Source organism: Nerophis lumbriciformis, linkage group LG35 (genome assembly GCF_033978685.3).
Source record: "Nerophis lumbriciformis linkage group LG35, RoL_Nlum_v2.1, whole genome shotgun sequence".
In the NCBI taxonomy this organism is placed as follows: Eukaryota; Metazoa; Chordata; class Actinopteri; order Syngnathiformes; family Syngnathidae; genus Nerophis; species Nerophis lumbriciformis.
The window spans coordinates 23,667,514-23,694,032 of NC_084582.2; the positions used below are offsets into that span (position 1 = coordinate 23,667,514).

A 26,519-nucleotide genomic window follows, 5' to 3' on the forward strand; every position below is an offset into this window, starting at 1 on the left:
ATTGATCTGAAGGTGATCTCAAGATTTTGGCGTTGAAAGCAAAAATATTTAAATAATAACGCTTAAATAAGTGGGCCCCTTTTAAGAATTTTTGTGATTTTCTTAAACTGTCATTGCTCAAAAATAATAATGAATCAAAATCAATGTTGTTGTGAATTATTGGCCTAATTGAGTCATACCAAAGACTATAAAAAATGGGACCCATTAACTCCCTGCTTGGCACTCAGCTTCAAGGGTTGGAATTGGGGGTTAAATCACCAAAAATGATTCCCGGGCGCGGCAACCGCTGCTGCCCACTGCTCCCCTCACCTCCCAGGGGGTGAACAAAGGGATGGGTCAAATGCAGAGGACAAATTTCACCACACTTAGTGTGTGTGTGACAATCATTGGTACTTTAACCTTTAACTTTAATTCAGGCTCCAATTACTGTGTGTATTTTCCTTAAAAAGGAAGGGTTTCTTTCCCAAAAATGTCATGAAAAAAACTAGATGTAAAATGGATTTATATGACTTGTTTTGAACATTTTTAGGACTGAGACCCTTTGAGGAGAGCTCTAAAGGTAAAAAAATGGTATTGGTTTTGAAAATGAAAAATATCAAAATAGCCACCACCTGCTTTGATCTTTCAGTGTGCTGCCCTCAGTGGTAAAAGTTTGGACACCCCTGGTGAAGACAACTGACATTTTGACGTGTTCTTCCACAGCTATCACACCTACACCCACCACCCCGGTTCAGGACCCCTACGGCTCCCAGCTCTTCACACCTACCTCCAGCTCCACGCGGGACCTCCTCGCCCAGGTGGAGGACTCCAAATTGCGAAAGAAGTGCGTTCCGCTCCCATTCCTCCACTGGAACTTGTCCCACTTTGCCAGGGACAAATACGCCCCGCTGCTGCTCAAGCCCAAGAGCAAAGCCATGGTGGTCCTTCTCTTCCTGGGCCTGCTGGGACTCAGCCTGTACGGGACCACCATGGTGCACGACGGCCTCTACTTGACTGACATTGTGCCGCGTGACACCAAGGAGTACGACTTCATCGACGCCCAGTTCAAGTATTTCTCCTTCTACAACATGTACCAGGTGACCATGGACGGATTCGATTATGCTCGCTCGCAGCGCCTTCTGATCCAGCTCCACAACGCCTTCAACTCTGTTCGCTACGTGGTCAGGGACGGCGACGGCAGACTGCCGCGCATGTGGCTGCACTACTTCCAGGACTGGCTTGGAGGTACTGTTATTGTTCTCATGTGAATACAGTGACCGTTATGTCAGACGCACACCTTTGTTCAGGTGTGCCTGCAGTCAATGTTGGGGGTGGGGGGGTGAGTGAAAGTTCACCCCCGTCCACCTGGGCTCAGGGGTGGGGCAGCAGACAGATTGGGGCGGGGTCAGAGGCTATCTTTTGCATGTCCTGGGGCTAGGACATGTCAGAGACCCAGTCGGGAGGAAGTAATAGCTAACAGCTCAATCAAAACCAGCTGCGCAAAAGCAGACAGAAAAGGAAACTTGATATTTCAATTTTCCAAACACACACGAAGGCTCCTCTTGTCCTTCAACAGAAATGACAACCACCGTCTCTTTTGGCAGGTCTTCAGGCTGCTTTTGACGCAGACTGGCTGGCGGGGAGGATCACCTCGGACAGCTACCGAAATGGCACAGAGGATGGCGCTCTGGCCTACAAGCTCCTGATCCAAACCGGCTCCAAGAAAGACCCCTTCAACTACAGCCAGGTACGACAGGAGGTCCCTCCAGCGCCAACATATCTCTGTGTTCTGACCCCGCCTCCATGTGTCGCTCTAGCTGACAACTCGTCGGCTGGTGGATGCGGAGGGTCTCATCCCCCCGGAGGTGTTCTACATATACCTCACGGTCTGGGTCAGTAACGACCCTCTGGGCTACGCCGCCTCACAGGCCAACTTCTACCCCCACCCTCGAGAGTGGATCCACGACAAGTACGACACCACCGGGGAGAATCTGCGCAGTAAGTCTCCCAGGAGCATCCTCGGTCTAGAACCACGTCTCACCTCCAACCTTTTTTTCCATACCTGGCAGTTCCAGCTGCAGAGCCACTGGAGTTCGCTCAGTTCCCCTTCTACCTGAATGGCCTGCGGCAAGCCGGCGACTTTGTGGAAGCCATCGAGAGCGTGCGGGCGATCTGTGACGAGTTCAGCCGCAAGGGCGTGCTCAACTACCCTAACGGGTACCCCTTCCTGTTCTGGGAGCAGTACATAGGCCTGAGACACTGGTTCCTGCTGTCCATCAGCGTGGTGTTGGCGTGCACCTTCCTGGTCTGCGCCCTCCTCCTGCTCAACCCGTGGACGGCCGGCATCATCGTGAGTCGCCCACTTATGCAATATTGTCCGCCTCGCCCTACCCCAACAACATCATTAGCCCCCTTCCTCCCTCGTGTCTTCCTCTCGCTTTCTTCTCAGCACAGCTCAATAACCTCGTCCAACGGGGGGGGAGGGCCCTTTTTCTCTGCGGAGGGCCAGCGCGCACACACATACGGGGACCTTTTGTCATTGTAATGTGGGCAAGGGGTAGCCTTAGAAAGACTTTGCCCTCCCAAAGCCTCTACCTCCAACTCCATCACCGCTTTTGTCAGAGGGAGAGCGAGGGGCTGGGGGACAGGACGGATCTGCCCAGTCGCGACCTTGGCCCGCTCGACCCATCCATCAGGGGTTGTGTGAGCCAGTCTGAGTGTGGAGTCGTTTCACACACAAGCTGGCGCCCCTCCCTCAAATGCAGCCATTTGGGGGTGGGCTGAAGTGAAGAGTTGCAGCTTCCATTGCTCCACACACACGTATGTGTGCATCCGCCCGCCTGGGGAAGCTTTTTAGTCAGCCTGACTGTGGCCGAGCTGTAAAAACGGCTTTTATCTTTTTGTAATTTAACCTGGGGCCCCCCGGCGGGATCAAAAGCAATGAAGTAAGCATTTCAATTTACACGTGGTAGTCACATTCACGCCAAACTGGCCTTCGCCGGCCGAGACATGAACATGAAGGACGCTATTGTCTCGCTCTCTGTCAATCATTACGAGCACCTCTGAAAAGCATGGTGGGATGGAGGAGTATTAGCCCTAGGGTGGGTAATTTGACGCCGCCCGACTGAGAACCCGAAGGTCAAAGATTGCGTGGGGTGAAAAGGCAAAGGAGCTCAGCTCACTTCACCTTTCATCTTCACCTCCATTTTATCAGGCTTTTTCTCAGCCAGCACCCTTCCTGTGTGTTCAGGTGTTCATCCTGGCCATGATGACGGTGGAGCTGTTCGGCATCATGGGTTTGATCGGCATCAAGCTCAGCGCCATCCCCGTGGTCATCCTCATCGCCTCGGTGGGCATCGGAGTGGAGTTCACCGTTCACATCGCACTGGTGAGTCTGCCCCAAATAAACCATTCATTGATGATTCAATTGAGTGCGCTCCTTATTTGGTCCTAACTACCGTACTTTCCGGTATAGACCGCACCCACTAAATTTGAGAAACATGTTTTTTCCATATATTATTACCGTATTTTTCGGAGTATAAGTCGCACCGGAGTATAAGTCGCACCGGCCTAAAATGTATAATAAAGAAGGAAAAAAACATATATAAGTTGCACCGGAGTATAAGTCGCACCTGCCAAAAATGCCTAATAATGAAGGAAAAAAACATATATAAGTCGCACTGGAGTATAAGTCGCATTTTTTGGAGAAATTTGTTTGATAAAACCCAACACCAAGAATAGACATTTGAAAGGCAATAAGGCGTAAGAGACTAGACGTATAAGATTTCATGGGATTTAGCGATTAGGAGTGACAGATTGTTTGGTAAACGTATAGCATGTTCTAGACGTTATAGTTATTTGAATGACTCTTACCATAATATGTTACGTTAACATACCAGGCACGTTCTCAGTTGGTTATTTATGCCTCATATAACGTACACTTATTCAGCCTGTTGTTCACTATTCTTTATTTATTTTAAATTGCCTTTCAAATGTCTATTCTTGGTGTTGGCTTTTATCAAATACGTTTCCCCAAAAAATGCGACTTATACTCCAGTGCGACTTATATATGTTTTTTTCCTTCTTTATTATGCATTTTCGGCCGGTGCGACTTATACTCCGGAGCGATTTACCGTATTTTTCGGAGTATAAGTCGCACCGGTCGAAAATGCTTAATAAAGAAGGAAAAAAACATATATAAGTCGCACCGGAGTATAAGTCGCACCTGCCAAAAATGCCTAATAAAGAAGGAAAAAAACATATATAAGTTGCACCGGAGTATAAGTCGCACCTGCCAAAAATGCCATATATTATTACCGTATTTTTCGGAGTATAAGTCGCACCGGAGTATAAGTCGCACCGGCCTAAAATGTATAATAAAGAAGGGAAAAAACATATATAAGTTGCACCGGAGTATAAGTCGCACCTGCCAAAAATGCCTAATAAAGAAGGAAAAAAACATATATAAGTCGCACTGGAGTATAAGTCGCATTTTTTGGAGAAATTTGTTTGATAAAACCCAACACCAAGAATAGACATTTGAAAGGCAATAAGGCGTAAGAGACTAGACGTATAAGATTTCATGGGATTTAGCGATTAGGAGTGACAGATTGTTTGGTAAACGTATAGCATGTTCTATATGTTATAGTTATTTGAATGACTCTTACCATAATATGTTACGTTAACATACCAGGCACGTTCTCAGTTGGTTATTTATGCCTCATATAACGTACACTTATTCAGCCTGTTGTTCACTATTCTTTATTTATTTTAAATTGCCTTTCAAATGTCTATTCTTGGTGTTGGCTTTTATCAAATACGTTTCCCCAAAAAATGCGACTTATACTCCAGTGCGACTTATATATGTTTTTTTCCTTCTTTATTATGCATTTTCGGCCGGTGCGACTTATACTCCGGAGCGATTTACCGTATTTTTCGGAGTATAAGTCGCACCGGTCGAAAATGCTTAATAAAGAAGGAAAAAAACATATATAAGTCGCACCGGAGTATAAGTCGCACCTGCCAAAAATGCCTAATAAAGAAGGAAAAAAACATATATAAGTTGCACCGGAGTATAAGTCGCACCTGCCAAAAATGCCATATATTATTACCGTATTTTTCGGAGTATAAGTCGCACCGGAGTATAAGTTGCACCGGCCTAAAATGTATAATAAAGAAGGAAAAAAACATATATAAGTTGCACCGGAGTATAAGTCGCACCTGCCAAAAATGCCTAATAATGAAGGAAAAAAACATATATAAGTCGCATTTTTTGGAGAAATTTGTTTGATAAAACCCAACACCAAGAATAGACATTTGAAAGGCAATAAGGCGTAAGAGACTAGACGTATAAGATTTCATGGGATTTAGCGATTAGGAGTGACAGATTGTTTGGTAAACGTATAGCATGTTCTATATGTTATAGTTATTTGAATGACTCTTACCATAATATGTTACGTTAACATACCAGGCACGTTCTCAGTTGGTTATTTATGCGTCATATAACGTACACTTATTCAGCCTGTTGTTCACTATTCTTTATTTATTTTAAATTGCCTTTCAAATGTCTATTCTTGGTGTTGGCTTTTATCAAATACGTTTCCCCAAAAAATGCGACTTATACTCCAGTGCGACTTATATATGTTTTTTTCCTTCTTTATTATGCATTTTCGGCCGGTGCGACTTATACTCCGGAGTGATTTACCGTATTTTTCGGAGTATAAGTCGCACCGGTCGAAAATGCTTAATAAAGAAGGAAAAAAACATATATAAGTCGCACCGGAGTATAAGTCGCACCTGCCAAAAATGCCTAATAAAGAAGGAAAAAAACATATATAAGTTGCACCGGAGTATAAGTCGCACCTGCCAAAAATGCCATATATTATTACCGTATTTTTCGGAGTATAAGTCGCACCGGAGTATAAGTCGCACCGGCCTAAAATGTATAATAAAGAAGGAAAAAAACATATATAAGTTGCACCGGAGTATAAGTCGCACCTGCCAAAAATGCCTAATAAAGAAGGAAAAAAACATATATAAGTCGCACTGGAGTATAAGTCGCATTTTTTGGAGAAATTTGTTTGATAAAACCCAACACCAAGAATAGACATTTGAAAGGCAATAAGGCGTAAGAGACTAGACGTATAAGATTTCATGGGATTTAGCGATTAGGAGTGACAGATTGTTTGGTAAACGTATAGCATGTTCTATATGTTATAGTTATTTGACTGACTCTTACCATAATATGTTACGTTAACATACCAGGCACGTTCTCAGTTGGTTATTTATGCCTCATATAACGTACACTTATTCAGCCTGTTGTTCACTATTCTTTATTTATTTTAAATTGCCTTTCAAATGTCTATTCTTGGTGTTGGCTTTTATCAAATACGTTTCCCCCAAAAATGCGACTTATACTCCAGTGCGACTTATATATGTTTTTTTCCTTCTTTATTATGCATTTTCGGCCGGTGCGACTTATACTCCGGAGCGATTTACCGTATTTTTCGGAGTATAAGTCGCACCGGTCGAAAATGCTTAATAAAGAAGGGAAAAAACATATATAAGTCGCACCGGAGTATAAGTCGCACCTGCCAAAAATGCCTAATAAAGAAGGAAAAAAACATATATAAGTTGCACCGGAGTATAAGTCGCACCTGCCAAAAATGCCATATATTATTACCGTATTTTTCGGAGTATAAGTCGCACCGGAGTATAAGTCGCACCGGCCTAAAATGTATAATAAAGAAGGAAAAAAACATATATAAGTTGCACCGGAGTATAAGTCGCACCTGCCAAAAATGCCTAATAAAGAAGGAAAAAAACATATATAAGTCGCACTGGAGTATAAGTCGCATTTTTTGGAGAAATTTGTTTGATAAAACCCAACACCAAGAATAGACATTTGAAAGGCAATAAGGCGTAAGAGACTAGACGTATAAGATTTCATGGGATTTAGCGATTAGGAGTGACAGATTGTTTGGTAAACGTATAGCATGTTCTATATGTTATAGTTATTTGAATGACTCTTACCATAATATGTTACGTTAACATACCAGGCACGTTCTCAGTTGGTTATTTATGCCTCATATAACGTACACTTATTCAGCCTGTTGTTCACTATTCTTTATTTATTTTAAATTGCCTTTCAAATGTCTATTCTTGGTGTTGGCTTTTATCAAATACGTTTCCCCAAAAAATGCGACTTATACTCCAGTGCGACTTATATGTTTTTTTCCTTCTTTATTATGCATTTTCGGCCGGTGCGACTTACCGTATTTTTCGGAGTATAAGTCGCACCGGCCGAAAATGCTTAATAAAGAAGGGAAAAACACATATAAGTCGCACCGGAGTATAAGTCGCACCTGCCAAAAATGCCTAATAAAGAAGGAAAAAAACATATATAAGTCGCACTGGAGTATAAGTCGCATTTTTTGGGGAAATTTGTTTGATAAAACCCAACACCAAGAATAGACATTTGAAAGGCAATTTAAAATAAATAAAGAATAGTGAACAACAGGCTGAATAAGTGTACGTTATATGAGGCATAAATAACCAACTGAGAACGTGCCTGCTATGTTAACGTAACATATTATGGTAAGAGTCATTCAAATATCTATAACATATAGAACATGCTATACGTTTACCATACAATCTGTCACTCCTAATCGCTAAATCCCATGAAATCTTATACGTCTAGTCTCTTACGTGAATGAGCTGAATAATATTTTTTGATATTTTACGGTAATGTGTTAATAATTTCACACATAAGTCGCTCCTGAGTATAAGTCGCACCCCCGGCCAAACTATGAAAAAAACTGCGACTTATAGTCCGAAAAATACGGTATACAGTCGCGGTCAAAAGTTTACATACACTAGTGAAGGACATAATGTCATGGCTTTCTTGAGTTTCCAATCATTTCTACAACTTTTTTTTTTTTTTTTGTGATTGGAGCACATACTTGTTTGTCACAAAAAACATACATGCAGTTTGGTTCTTTTATGAATTTATTATAAGTCTACTGAAAATGTGAACAATTCTGCTGGGTCAAAAGTATACATACAGCGATGTTAATATTTGCTTACATGTCCCTTGGCAAGAAGAAAACGTCACTTCTACTTTTCGGTTGGAAGCACTAAATGGAAGGACACCGCAGCACCTGCAATGAGCGAACTCGTCCAAAAGACGGCAAACAATAACACACCTGTTCAGTGTCTGTTTTTTTTTTTTTTTTAAACTATTTATATTTCCTTATGGCCGTCAGCAAAGAAGAAAAATCCGTTAATCAGCCGCATCCGTTTTATAAGCTGCAGAGTGCAAAGCGTAAGAGAATTGTCGCGGCTTCGACTGGAATTTGTTGTAGTTGATCCACGCGTGCGTCACGCCAGAACACTTGGATTTGTCTTATCCCAAAAACCAAGCCAGGCGTGCCCACCTCAGACCTGCTCCAGTTGCAGCACCAGAACTCATCTAGGCCCAGCCTCGCCACCACAAGCCCACGTTTTGTGTGATGGGCAACTCATTTCTCCTCTCCACCTTTCCTTCTGCGGCAGGGTTTCCTGACAGCCCTTGGCAGCAGAAACAGGCGCTCGGCCCTGGCTCTGGAGCACATGTTTGCCCCGGTGGTCGACGGCGCCATTTCAACACTGCTGGGCGTTCTCATGCTGGCGGGGTCGGAGTTTGACTTCATCATGAGGTGAGACCTGTGTGTGTGTGTGTGTGACACCATCCATATGTTGCATTGGGTGGCCCCACTGGTTTGTGAGTGTGGGGCCAGCTTCACTGTGGGATGGTTGCAAGCCTGGTGGGGGGTCAGAGTTGCATGCAGGTTATACTCTATTTAAGCACACGCACACACAGCAACAAACATGCACCTGGTTCTGTCACTCTGGACAAACACACACACACACAACAAATGGGGCAAACATGAAGGGTGTGTAGCAGCTGCTGGTAAACATGGAAGTGTTCTCCCACTGGGTGGTGTCTCTCGCACAAACATTCCTCTGATCCTTCTTATTTGCTGCTATTGTACAGAAAAAAAGAGGCTAAATTTGTCAGATGGTGCGTGGGCCACCAACAGACATGGATGTCCTGCGTTTGTGTGCGTGCGCTCCCTTTCTACCGCCGTTTCATGGTCAGAGTGGAAAAAAAAAAAAAAAAAAAAGGCAAATAGCTCAATGTTTTTCAGCTGAATGCGGTCGGGCCCAGAACCCGAAACCACAGCCTTGAGCTCACAGACTGCAGCACATAAAAAGCACAGTTTGTGTGCAGAAGGCAGGGGGGCGGCGGGGGTGTAATAGGTGTGCAGTGCTGATTGGTTGATTGTTTTGTGAGGGAAGAATGGAGGTGAGGAAGTCTGGGGATCTCTGCTGGAGGTCCAGAGCGTAAATATGCTGCAGTAAACATCTCCTGGCCTTGTAACGCGCCCAATAAACAGCACGCCTAATTCGCCCCACACACACACTCACACACATGCGTAAACACCCCTGCCCTGGTTCTCACATACGACTCCCCAGACCCCGACGGCGAATGGAAAAGATTAAAGTTTACATAAACAACAGAATTCCGAAAGAGCGAGACGCCGTTGGAGGTCTGACTCCGCCCCTCGTGCTCTCAAGACTGGGGGGTGGGGGGGGGGTTAAATGGGCACAATGCCCAAATGTGATTTCAGCGCCTGCACGTCAGTTTGAGAATGTGCGTAGCTTCAAAGCCGTGTGGTTAGAAGTGAAGCAGACAGAGGATGAGGAAACATGTCATGAAGTCTTCTCTGCTCCAGCTGAGCAGGAACAATCTTTGTTCATATCCTTCTTGTCTTCATCCATTCTTTCTTCTCTACCTCTTTTAGCATCGCACTGTCTGCTTTCTCTTAGCCTTTAAGTGGAGTGCTCTCTCTCATTTTCTCACAAGTTCTTTCTTGTGGCGTGCCTCTATGGCCAGCACGCCACACAGTCATAGCACACGAGGGAGGGGGGCGTCAAAGAGCATTATAGTTGTCCCTGTGCTTGTGTCGCTCCCACACACGTGGTGTTTACATGTTGTCCCTGTGCTTGTGTCGCTACCACGCACATGTGGTGTTTACATGTTGTCCCTGTGCTTGTGTCGCTACCACGCACATGTGGTGTTTACATGTTGTCCCTGTGCTTGTGTCGCTACCAGGCACATGTGGTGTTTACATGTTGTCCCTGTGCTTGTGTCGCTCCCACACATGTGGTGTTTACATGTTGTCCCTGTGCTTGTGTCGCTACCACGCACATGTGGTGTTTACATGTTGTCCCTGTGCTTGTGTCGCTACCAGGCACATGTGGTGTTTACATGTTGTCCCTGTGCTTGTGTCGCTCCCACACACATGTGGTGTTTACATGTTGTCCCTGTGCTTGTGTCGCTACCAGGCACATGTGGTGTTTACATGTTGTCCCTGTGCTTGTGTCGCTACCAGGCACATGTGGTGTTTACATGTTGTCCCTGTGCTTGTGTCGCTCCCACGCACATGTGGTGTTTACATGTTGTCCCTGTGCTTGTGTCGCTCCCACGCACATGTGGTGTTTACATGTTGTCCCTGTGCTTGTGTTGCTACCAGGCACATGTGGTGTTTACATGCTGTCCCTGTGCTTGTGTCGCTACCACGCACATGTGGTGTTTACATGTTGTCCCTGTGCTTGTGTTGCTACCAGGCACATGTGGTGTTTACATGTTGTCCCTGTGCTTGTGTTGCTACCACGCACATGTGGTGTTTACATGTTGTCCCTGTGCTTGTGTCGCTCCCACACACGTGGTGTTTACATGTTGTCCCTGTGCTTGTGTCGCTACCACGCACATGTGGTGTTTACATGTTGTCCCTGTGCTTGTGTCGCTACCACGCACATGTGGTGTTTACATGTTGTCCCTGTGCTTGTGTCGCTACCAGGCACATGTGGTGTTTACATGTTGTCCCTGTGCTTGTGTCGCTCCCACACATGTGGTGTTTACATGTTGTCCCTGTGCTTGTGTCGCTACCACGCACATGTGGTGTTTACATGTTGTCCCTGTGCTTGTGTCGCTACCAGGCACATGTGGTGTTTACATGTTGTCCCTGTGCTTGTGTCGCTCCCACACACATGTGGTGTTTACATGTTGTCCCTGTGCTTGTGTCGCTACCAGGCACATGTGGTGTTTACATGTTGTCCCTGTGCTTGTGTCGCTACCAGGCACATGTGGTGTTTACATGTTGTCCCTGTGCTTGTGTCGCTCCCACGCACATGTGGTGTTTACATGTTGTCCCTGTGCTTGTGTTGCTACCAGGCACATGTGGTGTTTACATGCTGTCCCTGTGCTTGTGTCGCTACCACGCACATGTGGTGTTTACATGTTGTCCCTGTGCTTGTGTTGCTACCAGGCACATGTGGTGTTTACATGTTGTCCCTGTGCTTGTGTTGCTACCACGCACATGTGGTGTTTACATGTTGTCCCTGTGCTTGTGTCGCTCCCACGCACATGTGGTGTTTACATGCTGTCCCTGTGCTTGTGTCGCTACCAGGCACATGTGGTGTTTACATGTTGTCCCTGTGCTTGTGTTGCTACCAGGCACATGTGGTGTTTACATGCTGTCCCTGTGCTTGTGTCGCTACCACGCACATGTGGTGTTTACATGCTGTCCCTGTGCTTGTGTCGCTACCACGCACATGTGGTGTTTACATGTTGTCCCTGTGCTTGTGTTGCTACCAGGCACATGTGGTGTTTACATGTTGTCCCTGTGCTTGTGTTGCTACCACGCACATGTGGTGTTTACATGTTGTCCCTGTGCTTGTGTCGCTACCAGGCACATGTGGTGTTTACATGTTGTCCCTGTGCTTGTGTCGCTCCCACGCACATGTGGTGTTTACATGTTGTCCCTGTGCTTGTGTTGCTACCAGGCACATGTGGTGTTTACATGCTGTCCCTGTGCTTGTGTTGCTACCACGCACATGTGGTGTTTACATGTTGTCCCTGTGCTTGTGTCGCTCCCACGCACATGTGGTGTTTACATGCTGTCCCTGTGCTTGTGTCGCTACCAGGCACATGTGGTGTTTACATGTTGTCCCTGTGCTTGTGTTGCTACCAGGCACATGTGGTGTTTACATGCTGTCCCTGTGCTTGTGTCGCTACCACGCACATGTGGTGTTTACATGCTGTCCCTGTGCTTGTGTCGCTACCACGCACATGTGGTGTTTACATGTTGTCCCTGTGCTTGTGTTGCTACCAGGCACATGTGGTGTTTACATGTTGTCCCTGTGCTTGTGTTGCTACCACGCACATGTGGTGTTTACATGTTGTCCCTGTGCTTGTGTCGCTACCAGGCACATGTGGTGTTTACATGTTGTCCCTGTGCTTGTGTCGCTCCCACGCACATGTGGTGTTTACATGTTGTCCCTGTGCTTGTGTCGCTCCCACGCACATGTGGTGTTTACATGTTGTCCCTGTGCTTGTGTTGCTACCAGGCACATGTGGTGTTTACATGTTGTCCCTGTGCTTGTGTTGCTACCACGCACATGTGGTGTTTACATGTTGTCCCTGTGCTTGTGTCGCTACCAGGCACATGTGGTGTTTACATGTTGTCCCTGTGCTTGTGTCGCTACCAGGCACATGTGGTGTTTACATGTTGTCCCTGTGCTTGTGTCGCTCCCACACATGTGGTGTTTACATGTTGTCCCTGTGCTTGTGTCGCTACCACGCACATGTGGTGTTTACATGTTGTCCCTGTGCTTGTGTCGCTACCAGGCACATGTGGTGTTTACATGTTGTCCCTGTGCTTGTGTCGCTCCCACACACATGTGGTGTTTACATGTTGTCCCTGTGCTTGTGTCGCTACCAGGCACATGTGGTGTTTACATGTTGTCCCTGTGCTTGTGTCGCTACCAGGCACATGTGGTGTTTACATGTTGTCCCTGTGCTTGTGTCGCTCCCACGCACATGTGGTGTTTACATGTTGTCCCTGTGCTTGTGTCGCTCCCACGCACATGTGGTGTTTACATGTTGTCCCTGTGCTTGTGTTGCTACCAGGCACATGTGGTGTTTACATGCTGTCCCTGTGCTTGTGTCGCTACCACGCACATGTGGTGTTTACATGCTGTCCCTGTGCTTGTGTCGCTACCACGCACATGTGGTGTTTACATGTTGTCCCTGTGCTTGTGTTGCTACCAGGCACATGTGGTGTTTACATGTTGTCCCTGTGCTTGTGTTGCTACCACGCACATGTGGTGTTTACATGTTGTCCCTGTGCTTGTGTCGCTCCCACGCACATGTGGTGTTTACATGCTGTCCCTGTGCTTGTGTCGCTACCAGGCACATGTGGTGTTTACATGTTGTCCCTGTGCTTGTGTTGCTACCAGGCACATGTGGTGTTTACATGCTGTCCCTGTGCTTGTGTCGCTACCACGCACATGTGGTGTTTACATGCTGTCCCTGTGCTTGTGTCGCTACCACGCACATGTGGTGTTTACATGTTGTCCCTGTGCTTGTGTTGCTACCAGGCACATGTGGTGTTTACATGTTGTCCCTGTGCTTGTGTTGCTACCACGCACATGTGGTGTTTACATGTTGTCCCTGTGCTTGTGTCGCTCCCACGCACATGTGGTGTTTACATGCTGTCCCTGTGCTTGTGTCGCTACCAGGCACATGTGGTGTTTACATGTTGTCCCTGTGCTTGTGTTGCTACCAGGCACATGTGGTGTTTACATGCTGTCCCTGTGCTTGTGTCGCTACCAGGCACATGTGGTGTTTACATGTTGTCCCTGTGCTTGTGTCGCTACCAGGCACATGTGGTGTTTACATGCTGTCCCTGTGCTTGTGTCGCTACCACGCACATGTGGTGTTTACATGCTGTCCCTGTGCTTGTGTCGCTACCACGCACATGTGGTGTTTACATGTTGTCCCTGTGCTTGTGTCGCTCCCACGCACATGTGGTGTTTACATGTTGTCCCTGTGCTTGTGTCGCTCCCACGCACATGTGGTGTTTACATGCTGTCCCTGTGCTTGTGTCGCTACCACGCACATGTGGTGTTTACATGTTGTCCCTGTGCTTGTGTTGCTACCAGGCACATGTGGTGTTTACATGTTGTCCCTGTGCTTGTGTTGCTACCACGCACATGTGGTGTTTACATGTTGTCCCTGTGCTTGTGTCGCTCCCACGCACATGTGGTGTTTACATGCTGTCCCTGTGCTTGTGTCGCTACCAGGCACATGTGGTGTTTACATGTTGTCCCTGTGCTTGTGTCGCTACCAGGCACATGTGGTGTTTACATGTTGTCCCTGTGCTTGTGTCGCTACCAGGCACATGTGGTGTTTACATGTTGTCCCTGTGCTTGTGTCGCTACCAGGCACATGTGGTGTTTACATGTTGTCCCTGTGCTTGTGTCGCTCCCACACACGTTAGGCCAATGAGAGATGCCACATTAGGTCTATCCAAGTTGCGCCACACCTTCCCCGAGTTCGGTGCAAAACTTGGGCAAGAAACATTTCTGCAGCAAATTCCTAGAATGCTCCTGAACTTGGAGCAGAGTAAACACGTCCTTGCATTTTAACATGGGCTCATAAAACTCCTGATTGACCTAACTGAGGCGCTCCTCAAAGCACACCTTTAAGTCCCCTCCATTTTGGCAGTTACGCATTGTTTTCCTTACATGATTTATGTAACAAAGGTGTTGCTGTAGCTTGAAGACTTCAGATGCAACTTCCTTCGTTACACTAGTGGTGTTCCTCAAGGTTCCATCTGAGGTCCTCTCTTTCTCATCATTTGGACTATTCAAGTGGTGGCCCACAAACAACTTTTGCAGCAGATTCCTAAAACACGAGAGAGGATTTCTGACTAGGACTTAAAAACAGCACTCCTGTAACTCTTGACAAAATAAATAGACCACAATTGAATGTCGACTGTAGAGGACGCTGGTTGTCTGGAAAATACTAAATAAGACGAATGGTGAATGACGTCTTTAACTTTCTGTAAATGTGGCCTCCAAAACTCTCCATTGTCCACAGGTGTGTGGTTTGACTATATGTGGCTTCTTGATTGGCTGAGAGAATAATAATGTTGACTTCTAGGATATGTAGTCCTATACAATCAGCACAAACACTAATTAATAATAATGTTGACTTCTAGGATACGTAGGTCTATACATTCAGTACATACACTAATTAATAATAATGTTGACTTCTAGGATACATAGGTCTATACATTCAGTACATACACTAATTAATAATAATGTTGACTTCTAGGATACATAGGTCTAGACAATCAGTACATACACTAATTAATAATAATGTAGACTTCTAGGATACGTAGGCCTATACAATCAGTACATACACTAATTAATAATAATGTTGACTTCTAGGATACGTAGCTCTATACAATCAGTACATACACTAATTAATAATAATGTTGACTTCTAAGATACGTAGGTCCATACAATCAGTACATACAATAATTAATAATAATGTTGACTTCTAGGATACGAGGTCTATATAATCAGTACATACACTAATTAATAATAATGTTGACTTGTAGGATACGTAGGTCTATACAATCAGTACATACACTAGTTAATAATAATGTTGACTTCTAGGATACGTAGTCCTATACAATCAGTACATACACTAATTAATAATAATGTTGACTTCTAGGATACTTAGTCCTATACAATCAGCACAAACACTAATTAATAATAATGTTGACTTCAAGGATACTCAGTCCTATACAATCAGCAGATTCACTAATTAATAATAATGTTTACTTCTAGGCAGAGGTGGGTAGAGTAGCCAGAAATTGTACTCAAGTAAGAGTACTGTTACTTTAGAGATTTATTACTCAAGTAAAAGTAAGGAGTAGTCACCCAAATATTTACTTGAGTAAAAGTAAAAAGTATGTTGTGAAAAAACTACTCAAGTACTGAGTAACTGATGAGTAACATACACACACATATCATATATATATATATATATATATATACATACATATATATATACACACACATATATATATATATATATATATATATATATATATATATATATATATATATATACAGTATATAATTTATATTTATTTATTTTGCCGTTTTTGTTTACATGATAAAGGTGTTTTAATGAATATACATGCATGTTTAACACATATAGATTCCTTTCTTTCATGAAGACAAGAATATAAGTTGGTGTATTACCTGATTCTGATGACTTGCATTGATTGTAATCAGACAGTAGTGCTGATAGCGTCCACGTTTTCAAATGGAGGAGAAAAAAGTTCCTCCTTTCTGTCTAATACCACATGAAAGTGGTTGATTTTTGGCATCTTATTTGTCCAGCTTCCATATTCGTTTTTATACACTTTACAAGAAATACATTGGCGGCAAACTCCGTAGCTTGCTAGCTTGTTTGCGCTGGCTTTCGGAGACTCTTGTTTTGAAAGCGCAGGCGCGATGGAGCGGCACTTTTATTGTGAAGACAGGAACTGTGCAGTCAGTCTTTAGGCTTTTGACAGAATGTACGGTTGAAATAAAAGGGTCTTTTTTCCTTCACACTTTTGATTGATTGATTGAAACTTTTATTAGTAGATTGCACAGTACAGTATATGTTCTGTACAATTGACCACTAAATGGTAACACCCCAATAAGTTTTTCAACTTGTTTAAGTCAGGTCATGTGACCGCCTGGCTCTGTTTGATTGGTCCAACGTCACCAGTGACTGCATCTGATCGGTGGAACGGAGTGAACGTCACCAGTGACTGTATTTGTTGAAACACAGGCACTATGAAGGTCTGTTTGACAGACCAAAACAAACAAAGCGTGCATTAACAGATCGATAAAAAATAGTAGCGAGTAGCGAGCTGAATGTAGATAAAAGTAGCGGAGTAAAAGTAGCGTTTCTTCTCTATAAATATACTCAAGTAAAAGTAAAAGTATGTTGCAATAAAACTACTCTTAGAAGTACAATTTATCCCAAAAGTTACTCAAGTAGATGTAACGGAGTAAATGTAGCGCGTTACTACCCACCTCTGCTTCTAGGATACGTAGTCCTATACAATCAGTACATACACTAATTAGAATAATGTTGACTTCTAGGATACGTAGGTCTATACAATCAGTACATACACTAATTAATAATAATGTAGACTTCTAGGATATGTAGGCCTATACAATCAGTACATACACTAAATAATAATAATGTTGACTTCTAGGATACGTAGCTCTATACAATCAGTACATACACTAATTAATAATAATGTTGACTTCTAGGATACGTAGGTCTATACAATCAGTACGTACACTAGTTAATAATAATGTTGACATCTAGGATACGTAGGTCTATACAATCAGTACATGCACAAATTAATAATAATGTTGACTTCTAGGATACGTAGGCCTATACAATCAGTACATACACTAATTAATAATAATGTTGACTTCTAGGATACGTAGGTCTATACAATCAGTACATACACTAATTAATAATAATGTAGACTTCTAAGATACTCAGTTCTATACAATCAGCAGATACACTAATTAATAATAATGCTGACTTCTAGGATACGTAGTCCTATACAATCAGTACATACACTAATTAATAATAATGTTGACTTCTAGGATACGTAGGTCTATACGATCAGTACATACACTAAATAATAACAATAATAACACTTATTGAGCCTGTTGTTCACTATTCTTTATTTATTTTAAATTGTCTTTCAAATGTCTATTCTTGGTGTTGGCTTTTATCAAATACATTTCCCAAAAAAATGTGACTTATACTCCAGTGCGACTTATATATGTTTTTTTTCTTCTTTATTATGCATTTTCGGCCGGTGCGACTTATACTCCGGAGCGATTTATACTCCGAAAAATACGGTGTATCAGTATGTGGAATTAAATTATGGAGTGGATGAAGTAAATAAATCCAACAAAGCACCAATATGATTCAGTTTAAGAACTACAAGTGTTCACAAAGTACACACAACAACAATTATGATGAACATCTTCAACCCTTTTTAGAGATAAAAATAATGTATGTATTTGATATTTTTTTACTTACTATGGTATATTATTTATTTATTCACTGTTCTAGGAAATGGGATAAAACTGCTATGGTATGAAAAAGGGTAGGATTAAATAAGCTCAGCTTCTTCCTCCTCCTTTTCGGACGTGCTGTAATGAAACAAGTGGAAACATGTGATGCATTACATTGTTCCACATACACTGGAACTGAACTGAAACTGGAGTGTGCTAGTTGTTACACATCTCCTTCATGTTGTCATCTTCTCCTCTCAGGTATTTCTTTGCCGTGCTGGCTATCCTCACGCTCCTCGGAATGCTCAACGGTCTGGTTCTGCTCCCGGTCCTCCTCTCCATGCTGGGCCCCCCGGCCGAGGTGGACCCGGCGGACGACGCCGGCCGCCTCCCCGCACCTTCGCCCGAGCCGCCGCTGCCACCGCCAATGGCTCACCACGGCTACTTGGCCGACCACCACCACGACCCCCGCCAACAGGCCTTCCCCGCCGAGACGTCGGACTCGGAGTACTACTCGGAGGTGACGAGCACTTCCGGGCTGGGCGAGGAGGAGCACAAGTACTGCGACCGCAGCTCGTACGCCGTGCCGTCCCACATTCTGCTGGAAGCCAGCAAGAATCCCAACTTGCCTAAAATAAAGGTAAGTGTGACCACACTGACTTTGTTTTGGAGCTGAAAGTCAATCCTTGGGTTTGTGTGGCAGGTGGTGAGGGAAAAGGCAGCAGGAGCAAGGATAGAACCCTCGTCCCAGCAGGTGACATGTTGGGGCGGAGCCACGCAGCCAGCTCACTTACCTGGGCGGACTACTCAAAGCGGCCCCAGGTCGCAGAGCGGCAGCAGGGGGCCGAACAGGACTAAAAAGCCCACTGGCTACAGCAACTCCTCCGGGGGGGCCGTCACCATGGTGACGGCCACGGCCTCCGTGACTGTCGCCGTGCATCCCACTTTACCCGGAGCGGCGTACCAAGGCTACATGCACCAAGGTTTTGACACGGACACTGAGTCAGACTGCTTGGAGGCCACCAAGAGGACCTTTTCCTCGTACAAGAGAGACTCTTCGGAGCTCCAGGACGTGGAATCGCTGCGGGATCACCGGCACAAACAAGGTGAGGCAACCATTTTGGACCTCAAGTTCGAACCCCGCCCACAACCTAACCTAACAAAAAACTCCTCTTCTGTGTTCCAGGCGTGTCGAGGATCCAGACGGCCAAAGGGTGCTAGTCTTTGCTGCTGTGGAAAATGTACATAAGATAGGATTTATTTGAAGGAGAAAATGATATATTTTAATACTAAAAAGAGGGAAGCTATTTAAAAGAACTTTGGATATACTTGTGTCCTTTTGACTTTTGTTTGGCCCCTCTGTGGTGTGTAGAACGTCTTCTACGTCCTATGAAGATGTCACAATGTTGCTTTTTGCTGCTACACAAAGTCATATGCCTTAAAATAATGCAGTAGCCCCTCCCCCTCCCCCTTAAAGCCACACACACGTTTGAACTGCACAACATTGTACTGTGAGATCGAGACCATTTCTTAACAACGTGCCTTTTTTTTCCCGTCCTCATCCTCATCCTGTCAGCGTCATCAGTGCAGTTTCATCTACTTGAAGGTGTCATTTTGTCGGAATCATAAGGGAGTCTTCTTGTGTTTGTATTTGTATGGAATATAAGCTATTATTTGACATTGTCGTTTTATCTTTGTGTCCACTTCACTTGCTCCACGTTCTCCTGCTCACATCCTGACAGTTTAATATCCGTTTCACTTTTTAATGGCAGCTTTGCTTTGTGCAACGTGAAAAACGGAACAAATTCATGGTAATTAACCACCGTTGCCAGGAGGTCGAGGGGGGGCTTGTGCATTGTTTGTTTTTAAGATTGAAAAAAATTGTAATGTCATGCCATATAAATTATTTATATTAAAATTTATTTTTATAGTTTGTACAGATGTTAGTATTTAGACTGAAGTTCTATTTTTAAAGAGTAAATATATATATTATATATAAATATATCTATTTGTTGCTGAGTTTGATTTGTGTTTGCATTTAGGAAAAGGGGACGGGGTCATTATTGTTATGTGTGTGTGTGTGTGTGTGTGTGTGTGTGTGTGTGTGTGTGTGTGTGTGTGTGCTGGTGCAGGAGGAGCATGAAGGTGTGTAGGGTTGTGTCACTTTCACCTTCTTGGCCCGTCATGTCATTGTTTTCCCCCAAACATCAATGTCTAAAACACTGTGACTTCAGAAAACTATGCTCAAGAAACTCTTCCTGTTATGTGACCTCTAAGTTCTCTCACCTGCCATAGAAAACTAACAAAATAAATTGAATGAGGAAAAAAAAAACTTTCTGGATGACGTTCTTTACTTTGGGTGTTTGGTCATTATAATGTGTGTGTGTGTGTGTGTGTGTGTGTGTGTGTGTGTGTGTGTGTGTGTGTGTGTGTGTGTGTGTGTGTGTGTGTGTGTGTGTGTGTGTGTGTGTGTGTGCGTGCGTGCGTGTGTGTGTAAGTGTGTGTGAGAGCAACCTTGGAAAACAGGATCTCACACAAACATCCTATCCTTTGTACACACACCTAGACAATGTGTTGATGTATTGTGCAAACAATAATGACATTCACGCACATGCAGTCCTTCACTTCCCTCTCCGCACACATGCACACACACACACACACACACACACACACACACACACACACACACACACACACACACACACACACACACACACACACACACACACACACACACACACACGCACACACACACTGACTGGGCCCACCTGTGTAGATGAAAGGTAGAGGCTGTAAATTCCTTTCCTTCTCTCACACACACACACAACAGTTTGTCTGCATCTGATACCTTGGTCCTCTTAAGTGTGTGGCAGCACAACCAACCTCCGCACTAAATATCCCACACAAAGTGGAGCTTGACAAACAACTGCTACACTCAAAGTGAATGGAAAATGTCCTAACATGTTTAAATTGGCAGGCTTTGTCAAAAAAAAAAAAAAAAATTAAAAAAAAAAAAAAAAAAAAAAAAAAAAGGCTTTGCTACACATCTTAAAATACAGCCTGGAGCCATGTCAACTGACTCAACTAACAGTCAGTAAGCAGTACCAGTTTTAGGTATGGGTCACATGGGTCATTTCCCGGGGGGGAATATATTATCCATCTTTTTCCGCTTCTCTGAAAAAAGTGGGTTCGCGGGGGCAGCAGCCTAAGCAGACATCCCTCTCCCCAGATCTTGTTTGTGCGTGGCCCATTAAAGCCATGCAATGTTTACTTTTTCTGAAAGGATCCAAGCGGTGAGATTAACACGAGTCTGGCAGTTCCCTCTTGGTGTGACGTCATCTACACAGCTGTAGCCCATTTCCCCGCCTCGCCATGTACAAGTATTACTTTGAACACTAAATTTCACGTTTTGTCACCCTGGTCCATGATTATTTCAAAACTGATATGGATAACATTATTAGCAAAAATCAATCAATCAAATAATCTCAATTTCTAGACGTCTATTCAACATCCGGCCTGCCAAAGCTTTTCATTTGGTCCACAGAACATCAGCCAAATAGTTTTGATGAAACCATTCAAACTAGGGTTGATGATGTGTGCAGTACTCCCACCACCCCACAGGGAGCAACAGTGAGACATATGTGTCACAGTGAAGCAGTAGTGGGTGAGTAGAAGAAGCTCATTCAACCCTGAGGTAAAAATCTAAATAAATAGCAAAAATATGACTTTTAACAAGGACTGGACAACAAAGTAGGGATTTTCTATCCTCGAGTCTTTGTTTCCTGGCGGACCTTTTAAGTGACGGACACATTGATCCAGACAAGCAGCAACAATGGTAGAAATCCATAAGTGTAAACTTCATCACCAAACTTCGTCAAACATTTGTAAGTAGACATCATTTGTGCACAGGGGCGGATTAAGAAATTTTGGCCCCCTGGGCCTGACATGGTCTTGGCCCCTCAACCCCGCGCGTGCACGCGCACACACACGCACGCACTATGCAAGAAATACTGTATACTGTGAACAGACATGCACACTGTACTGTACAGAAGAGTGCACATACTGCACACACACTATTAGGTATACCACACAGACAAGCACAGGTTTCACACAGACACAATAGGGGGAGGGGATAAATGGCCTAAAAATAAAAATTTTGGAAAATGATTACGCCCACTTCAGTGATGGTGCATTGGGTCATTTGAGAGATATTATGTATTGGAAGTTGGTACCTATCATGAAATAAACCCCCCACCCCACCCAAAAAACTAAATTGGACATGATTTTTGCCCCCTTTTCCTCCCTTCTATCATTAAAAATAAAATAATATCTTAGGAAAACACTTTGGCATAACGGCAGCTGTGCAGCAAATTGAGGCTCAAAGTCTGTATCTATTTTGTGGGAAAGCTTGAGGAGGAGAAGGAGAAAGGTAAAATGATAACACATGCATCGGAGAGCACCACAAAGAAAGGTGTAGGCCAGTTCATGGTACAAGGGCTGCATGCAGGTCAAGATAGCCCATTTCCTCTGCCTGTCTTACCCATTCACCGAGAGACCACTGAGGACATAGAAATGCAAGTGGATATGGGGTTCGAAATACTGGCGTCGGTCAGAGGAGTCAATGTGGAGGATGTTTATAAACTTGTAGATGCACATATGACTGACAGCACAGAGCACAACAAAGGCTTTTCAAAGCTGTTGGCAGAGATGAACAACTTGGAAAAACCAGCAGGGCAGATCTTTTGTGGCACCCACACTACACTGGGCTTCAGCAGTGCCATGAATAAAGTGATGCGGTTGGCGGAGGCCGATATGAAGATGGAGCAAGTGCTACAGAGTTTCATGGTGGATCTGGATGTAGACAGCAAGAATGCTATAGTGGCTGGACAGGCACTGGACATGTCCTGAACTCAGTGTCAGACGTGGCTGCCGAATACTTGGATGAAGTGAAGCAGCTGACAGATCTCATGCTGCCCCATCTGAAGACTGTCCTGGCCAGGCAGAGGATGGACTATGGGATGGATGAGGAGACCTTCCCAATGGACCCTGTCAGTGAACAGGCTAGTAACATTGATGGCACCCCTGTGCACAACATTGGGATGGAGAGACAATGTGGCAAGGTGGACTACAGACTGAAGAAGTTGGGCACACTGAACGCAGTCAATAGGTCAATAATTTTACAGAAGAGCCAGGAGCTTCAGAGGTTTCAAGGCAGCAGCACAAGCAAAAAGAGAGGTTGAACTCAACTGGAGTAAACTCATGAAGGCAAAATTTGAGAGTTGGGCTGACGAGAAACAAGAGATGGCTCAAAGACAGGAGAAGAAGAGACTAGACATGCTGGACACACTGAAATCTTTTGGTGGCCCCTTCACGATAGTGGGGAAGTTGAAAAGTTCCTTGTCGATGAAAGTCTGAACAAGAATGCAAAGCTGCAGAGAATGAAGCTTGAGGTTCAGTTTGCCAGAGAAAGCACCAAGCTTCTGCCTAAAGTCAATCCTATCTTCAGAATCCAGGTGACAGACATTTCCCAGAAATGGCGAAAGTGCAATTCTCCCAGTCATAATGGATACTTAGAATTTTATGGTGGTGGTAAGTATTCATGAAAACAGGTAGCCTAACATTAGTGAATGGGTGAATTCTGGAAATAACAACCTAAAAATCTTACACAGTGCACCTTTAAGCAAGGGGTTTCTTTCGTGCTTTCAATTTCGCAAAATCATCCACCACATCATTGAAGTCCAACTCTCTTGTCAGCTCACTCTCAATTGCCATTAGAGATAACGCATTTAATCTTTTCCGAGTCATTCTTGTGCGCAGCTCATTTTTGACTCTTGACAAAAGAGAGAATGAGCGTTCTCCCTCACAGTTACTGGCCGGTAGAGTGAGAAAAATCTGTAGCGCAATGTATGTATTAGGAAACGTAGGCTGTAGTCCAAAATGTATTATTGTTTTGAGCAGTCCTGAAGGGGTCCTCTCCTCATCAGTGTTGTTGAGCTGTATAAAAGATTTGAACTGTATAAGCTCCTGTCCAAGACTTTCATTGAGGTCAGATGAGTATGATTCAGTGATAATCTTGACCTTGTGAAGGACTGAAGCATTGGACTCTGTATCCAAAGAGAAAAGGACACTGAACAAATTGTTCAGATGTTTGTAGGCCTCCAGACGGTGATTAAGGCTTGAACTCAGTTGATCAATAGAGGCAATAAATGTCTCTATTTGAAACAGTTGCCTTCCCTCAAGCACAACATCTGGGGATGCTGATTCATCAGCAAACTTTTTACGTTTCTTCGTCCGTTCAGCCCTGTAAGATGGGGTGCCACCCAACATGTTTAAGGCTTTCTGCTCAAAATGATCAAATAGATCTCTTTGGGAGAGAACAAAGGTGCGCAGAGATTCCAGCAATCTAACTGCTGTACCAAGGTCCATGTCTGCTTTTTGAAGTTGCAGACTTGTGGCCTGAAATCTGGACAGAACAGTGTCCCAAAAGCCTGCCATGAAGGCCATCTCAAGTGAATCCAGCTTCCGCACTAGACTGTCAGCTTCAGTTTGTGTGTCTCGTTTCTCTGTGTCATCAATGGAAATACCCTGTAGTGCTGCTCTTATTTTACTGTAGTTCTGCCACAGTGCTTTGGTAGATTCTGCACGGCAACTCCAACGCGTGTTGGATAAAGCTTTAAGTGTGAGATCTATGTTGGAATTGCCAAATACCCTGTCCCATCGGTGTGTGGATGCAGTTGTGAAGTTGTAAATAGACTGAATCAAGTCAAAATACTTAGAGACTTCATTTCCACATCTGTCAATGCTGTTGACTCCCACCAAATTCAAAGAGTGAGCTGCACATGGAATATAGTGTATTAATGGGTTGCTTTTCTTTAAGTGAGCCTGCAACCCATTATACCTCCCTGACATGTTGCTGGCATTATCATAAGCCTGCCCCCTGCAATTTGACAGCTCTAACCCTAGATTTTCCAACACAGACATGACACAGTTAGCCAAACTTTCACCTGTATGGCTAGTAATGGGCTCAAAACCCACAAAGCGTTCAACAACACTGCCCTCTTTGCTAACAAAACGGAATATGAATGTCAATTGGTCCACATGAGATAAATCTGGGGTTGAATCCACAATGATAGAGTAGTATTTGCTTGCTTGCAGTTCATCTGCTATAGCCTGTTTGGTTTTTGCACCCATCAATTCAATGAATTCCTCACAAATGGTGGAGGACAGATATGAGGTATTACCTCGACCCATCTGCCCAAACTTTCTGATGTGATCCTTTAGAAAGGGATCAAATTCAGCCAGGACCTCCAGAATACCAAGGTAGTTCCCATTGAGAGGAGACCCTAACGATTCATTTTTACCCCTAAATGCAAGGCCCCTTTCTGCAAGGAATTTAATGACTGCAACAACTCTTTGTAACACCTGCCTCCAAATAGCTGCTCTCTGCCTGAAACTGTTTGAACTGGTCTGCATCAACTGTGGCACCTGTGGCGCGGTTCAAGACTGCTTGCATGCAGGTTATGTGCTCAGCACTTCGCTCATGTTCACCAAATCTTTCTGAGTGTTTCCAATCACAATAGCCTGTCACAAAAGAATGCGTTTTTGGGGAAAACAGTTTGCATGCAAAGCAGTAAACATTACCAGTAGAGGGAGAGTACATCATCCACTCTCTTTGTACTCGTTGTCCATTGGGCAGGTGTGAAGTAAAATGTTCATTGTTTAGGCATCGGGTTTTGCCTCCTAGCCCACTGTTCCTCACAGAAGCAGGATAATGGCTGTGACGGTTGTGAAATGATTTTGCACCTCTTTGAATAAGAACTTCCTTCATTGACTCAGTGAGGGTATCAGCCCATTTAGCGGGATCACTAGGTAGAGTTGTCACTGTAGATGGTGTTGAAGAAAGATTCAACTCATTTTCTATGCTGTCCAGAGGTGCAGTGACCTCACATTCATCCGAGCAACTGGCTACTGCTGAGTTGGTTGACTCATTAGCATCCGAAGCATTTGGTTCAGTGCGTACACTTGTAGTGGTCTCAGGATCTTGGGAGCTACATGCTAGCTCAGGTGCATTGCTAACCTTAGCTGAATTTGCAGTAGCATTTATAGAATTGCTTTCAGCAGATGTCTTTGTACTGAAGAAGCTGGAGATATTTGGAACACTCTCAAGTAAAACTGATTCCTTTTTTTTCTTTTCTTGCTGAATTTTTTTTCTAGCTCCTCCACTTAGACGTTTATGATCCATATTTCCCTTCTTTCTGTGCACATTGGCTCTTTGCCTATCACAACAGCTTAACCAACTGTGTGTGTGTGTGTGTGTGTGTGTGTGTGTGTGTGTGTGTGTGTGTGTGTGTGTGTGTGTGTGTGTGTGTGTGTGTGTGTGTGTGTGTGTGTGTGTGTGTGTGTGTGTGTGTGAGTGATGCAATTTTCAAAACTAGCAATCTAGCATTAACAGTCAAAAGCAGAAATCAGCTGATTTCTATAAGAACTGATAACAGATTTCCAATCAATGCTAAACTCAGACAGCGAAAGTCACT

The 26,519-nt window shown here is 44.1% G+C and overlaps 1 protein-coding gene across 1 annotated transcript in view; it reads left to right on the forward strand.

The window, feature by feature from the left end:
• Positions 1-20,368, forward strand: part of ptch2 (patched 2) — a 61,226-nt gene extending 40,858 nt beyond the window's left edge. Inside the window, exons 15-23 of the mRNA XM_061928140.1 lie at positions 703-1,224; positions 1,584-1,726; positions 1,797-1,977; positions 2,049-2,329; positions 3,230-3,367; positions 8,533-8,675; positions 18,247-18,625; positions 18,689-19,091; positions 19,172-20,368. Coding sequence (XP_061784124.1) covers positions 703-1,224; positions 1,584-1,726; positions 1,797-1,977; positions 2,049-2,329; positions 3,230-3,367; positions 8,533-8,675; positions 18,247-18,625; positions 18,689-19,091; positions 19,172-19,206 — 2,225 coding nt within the window. The 3' untranslated portion in view covers positions 19,207-20,368. The remainder of the gene's footprint in view (positions 1-702; positions 1,225-1,583; positions 1,727-1,796; positions 1,978-2,048; positions 2,330-3,229; positions 3,368-8,532; positions 8,676-18,246; positions 18,626-18,688; positions 19,092-19,171) is intronic.
• The last annotated feature ends 6,151 nt before the right edge of the window (positions 20,369-26,519 follow it).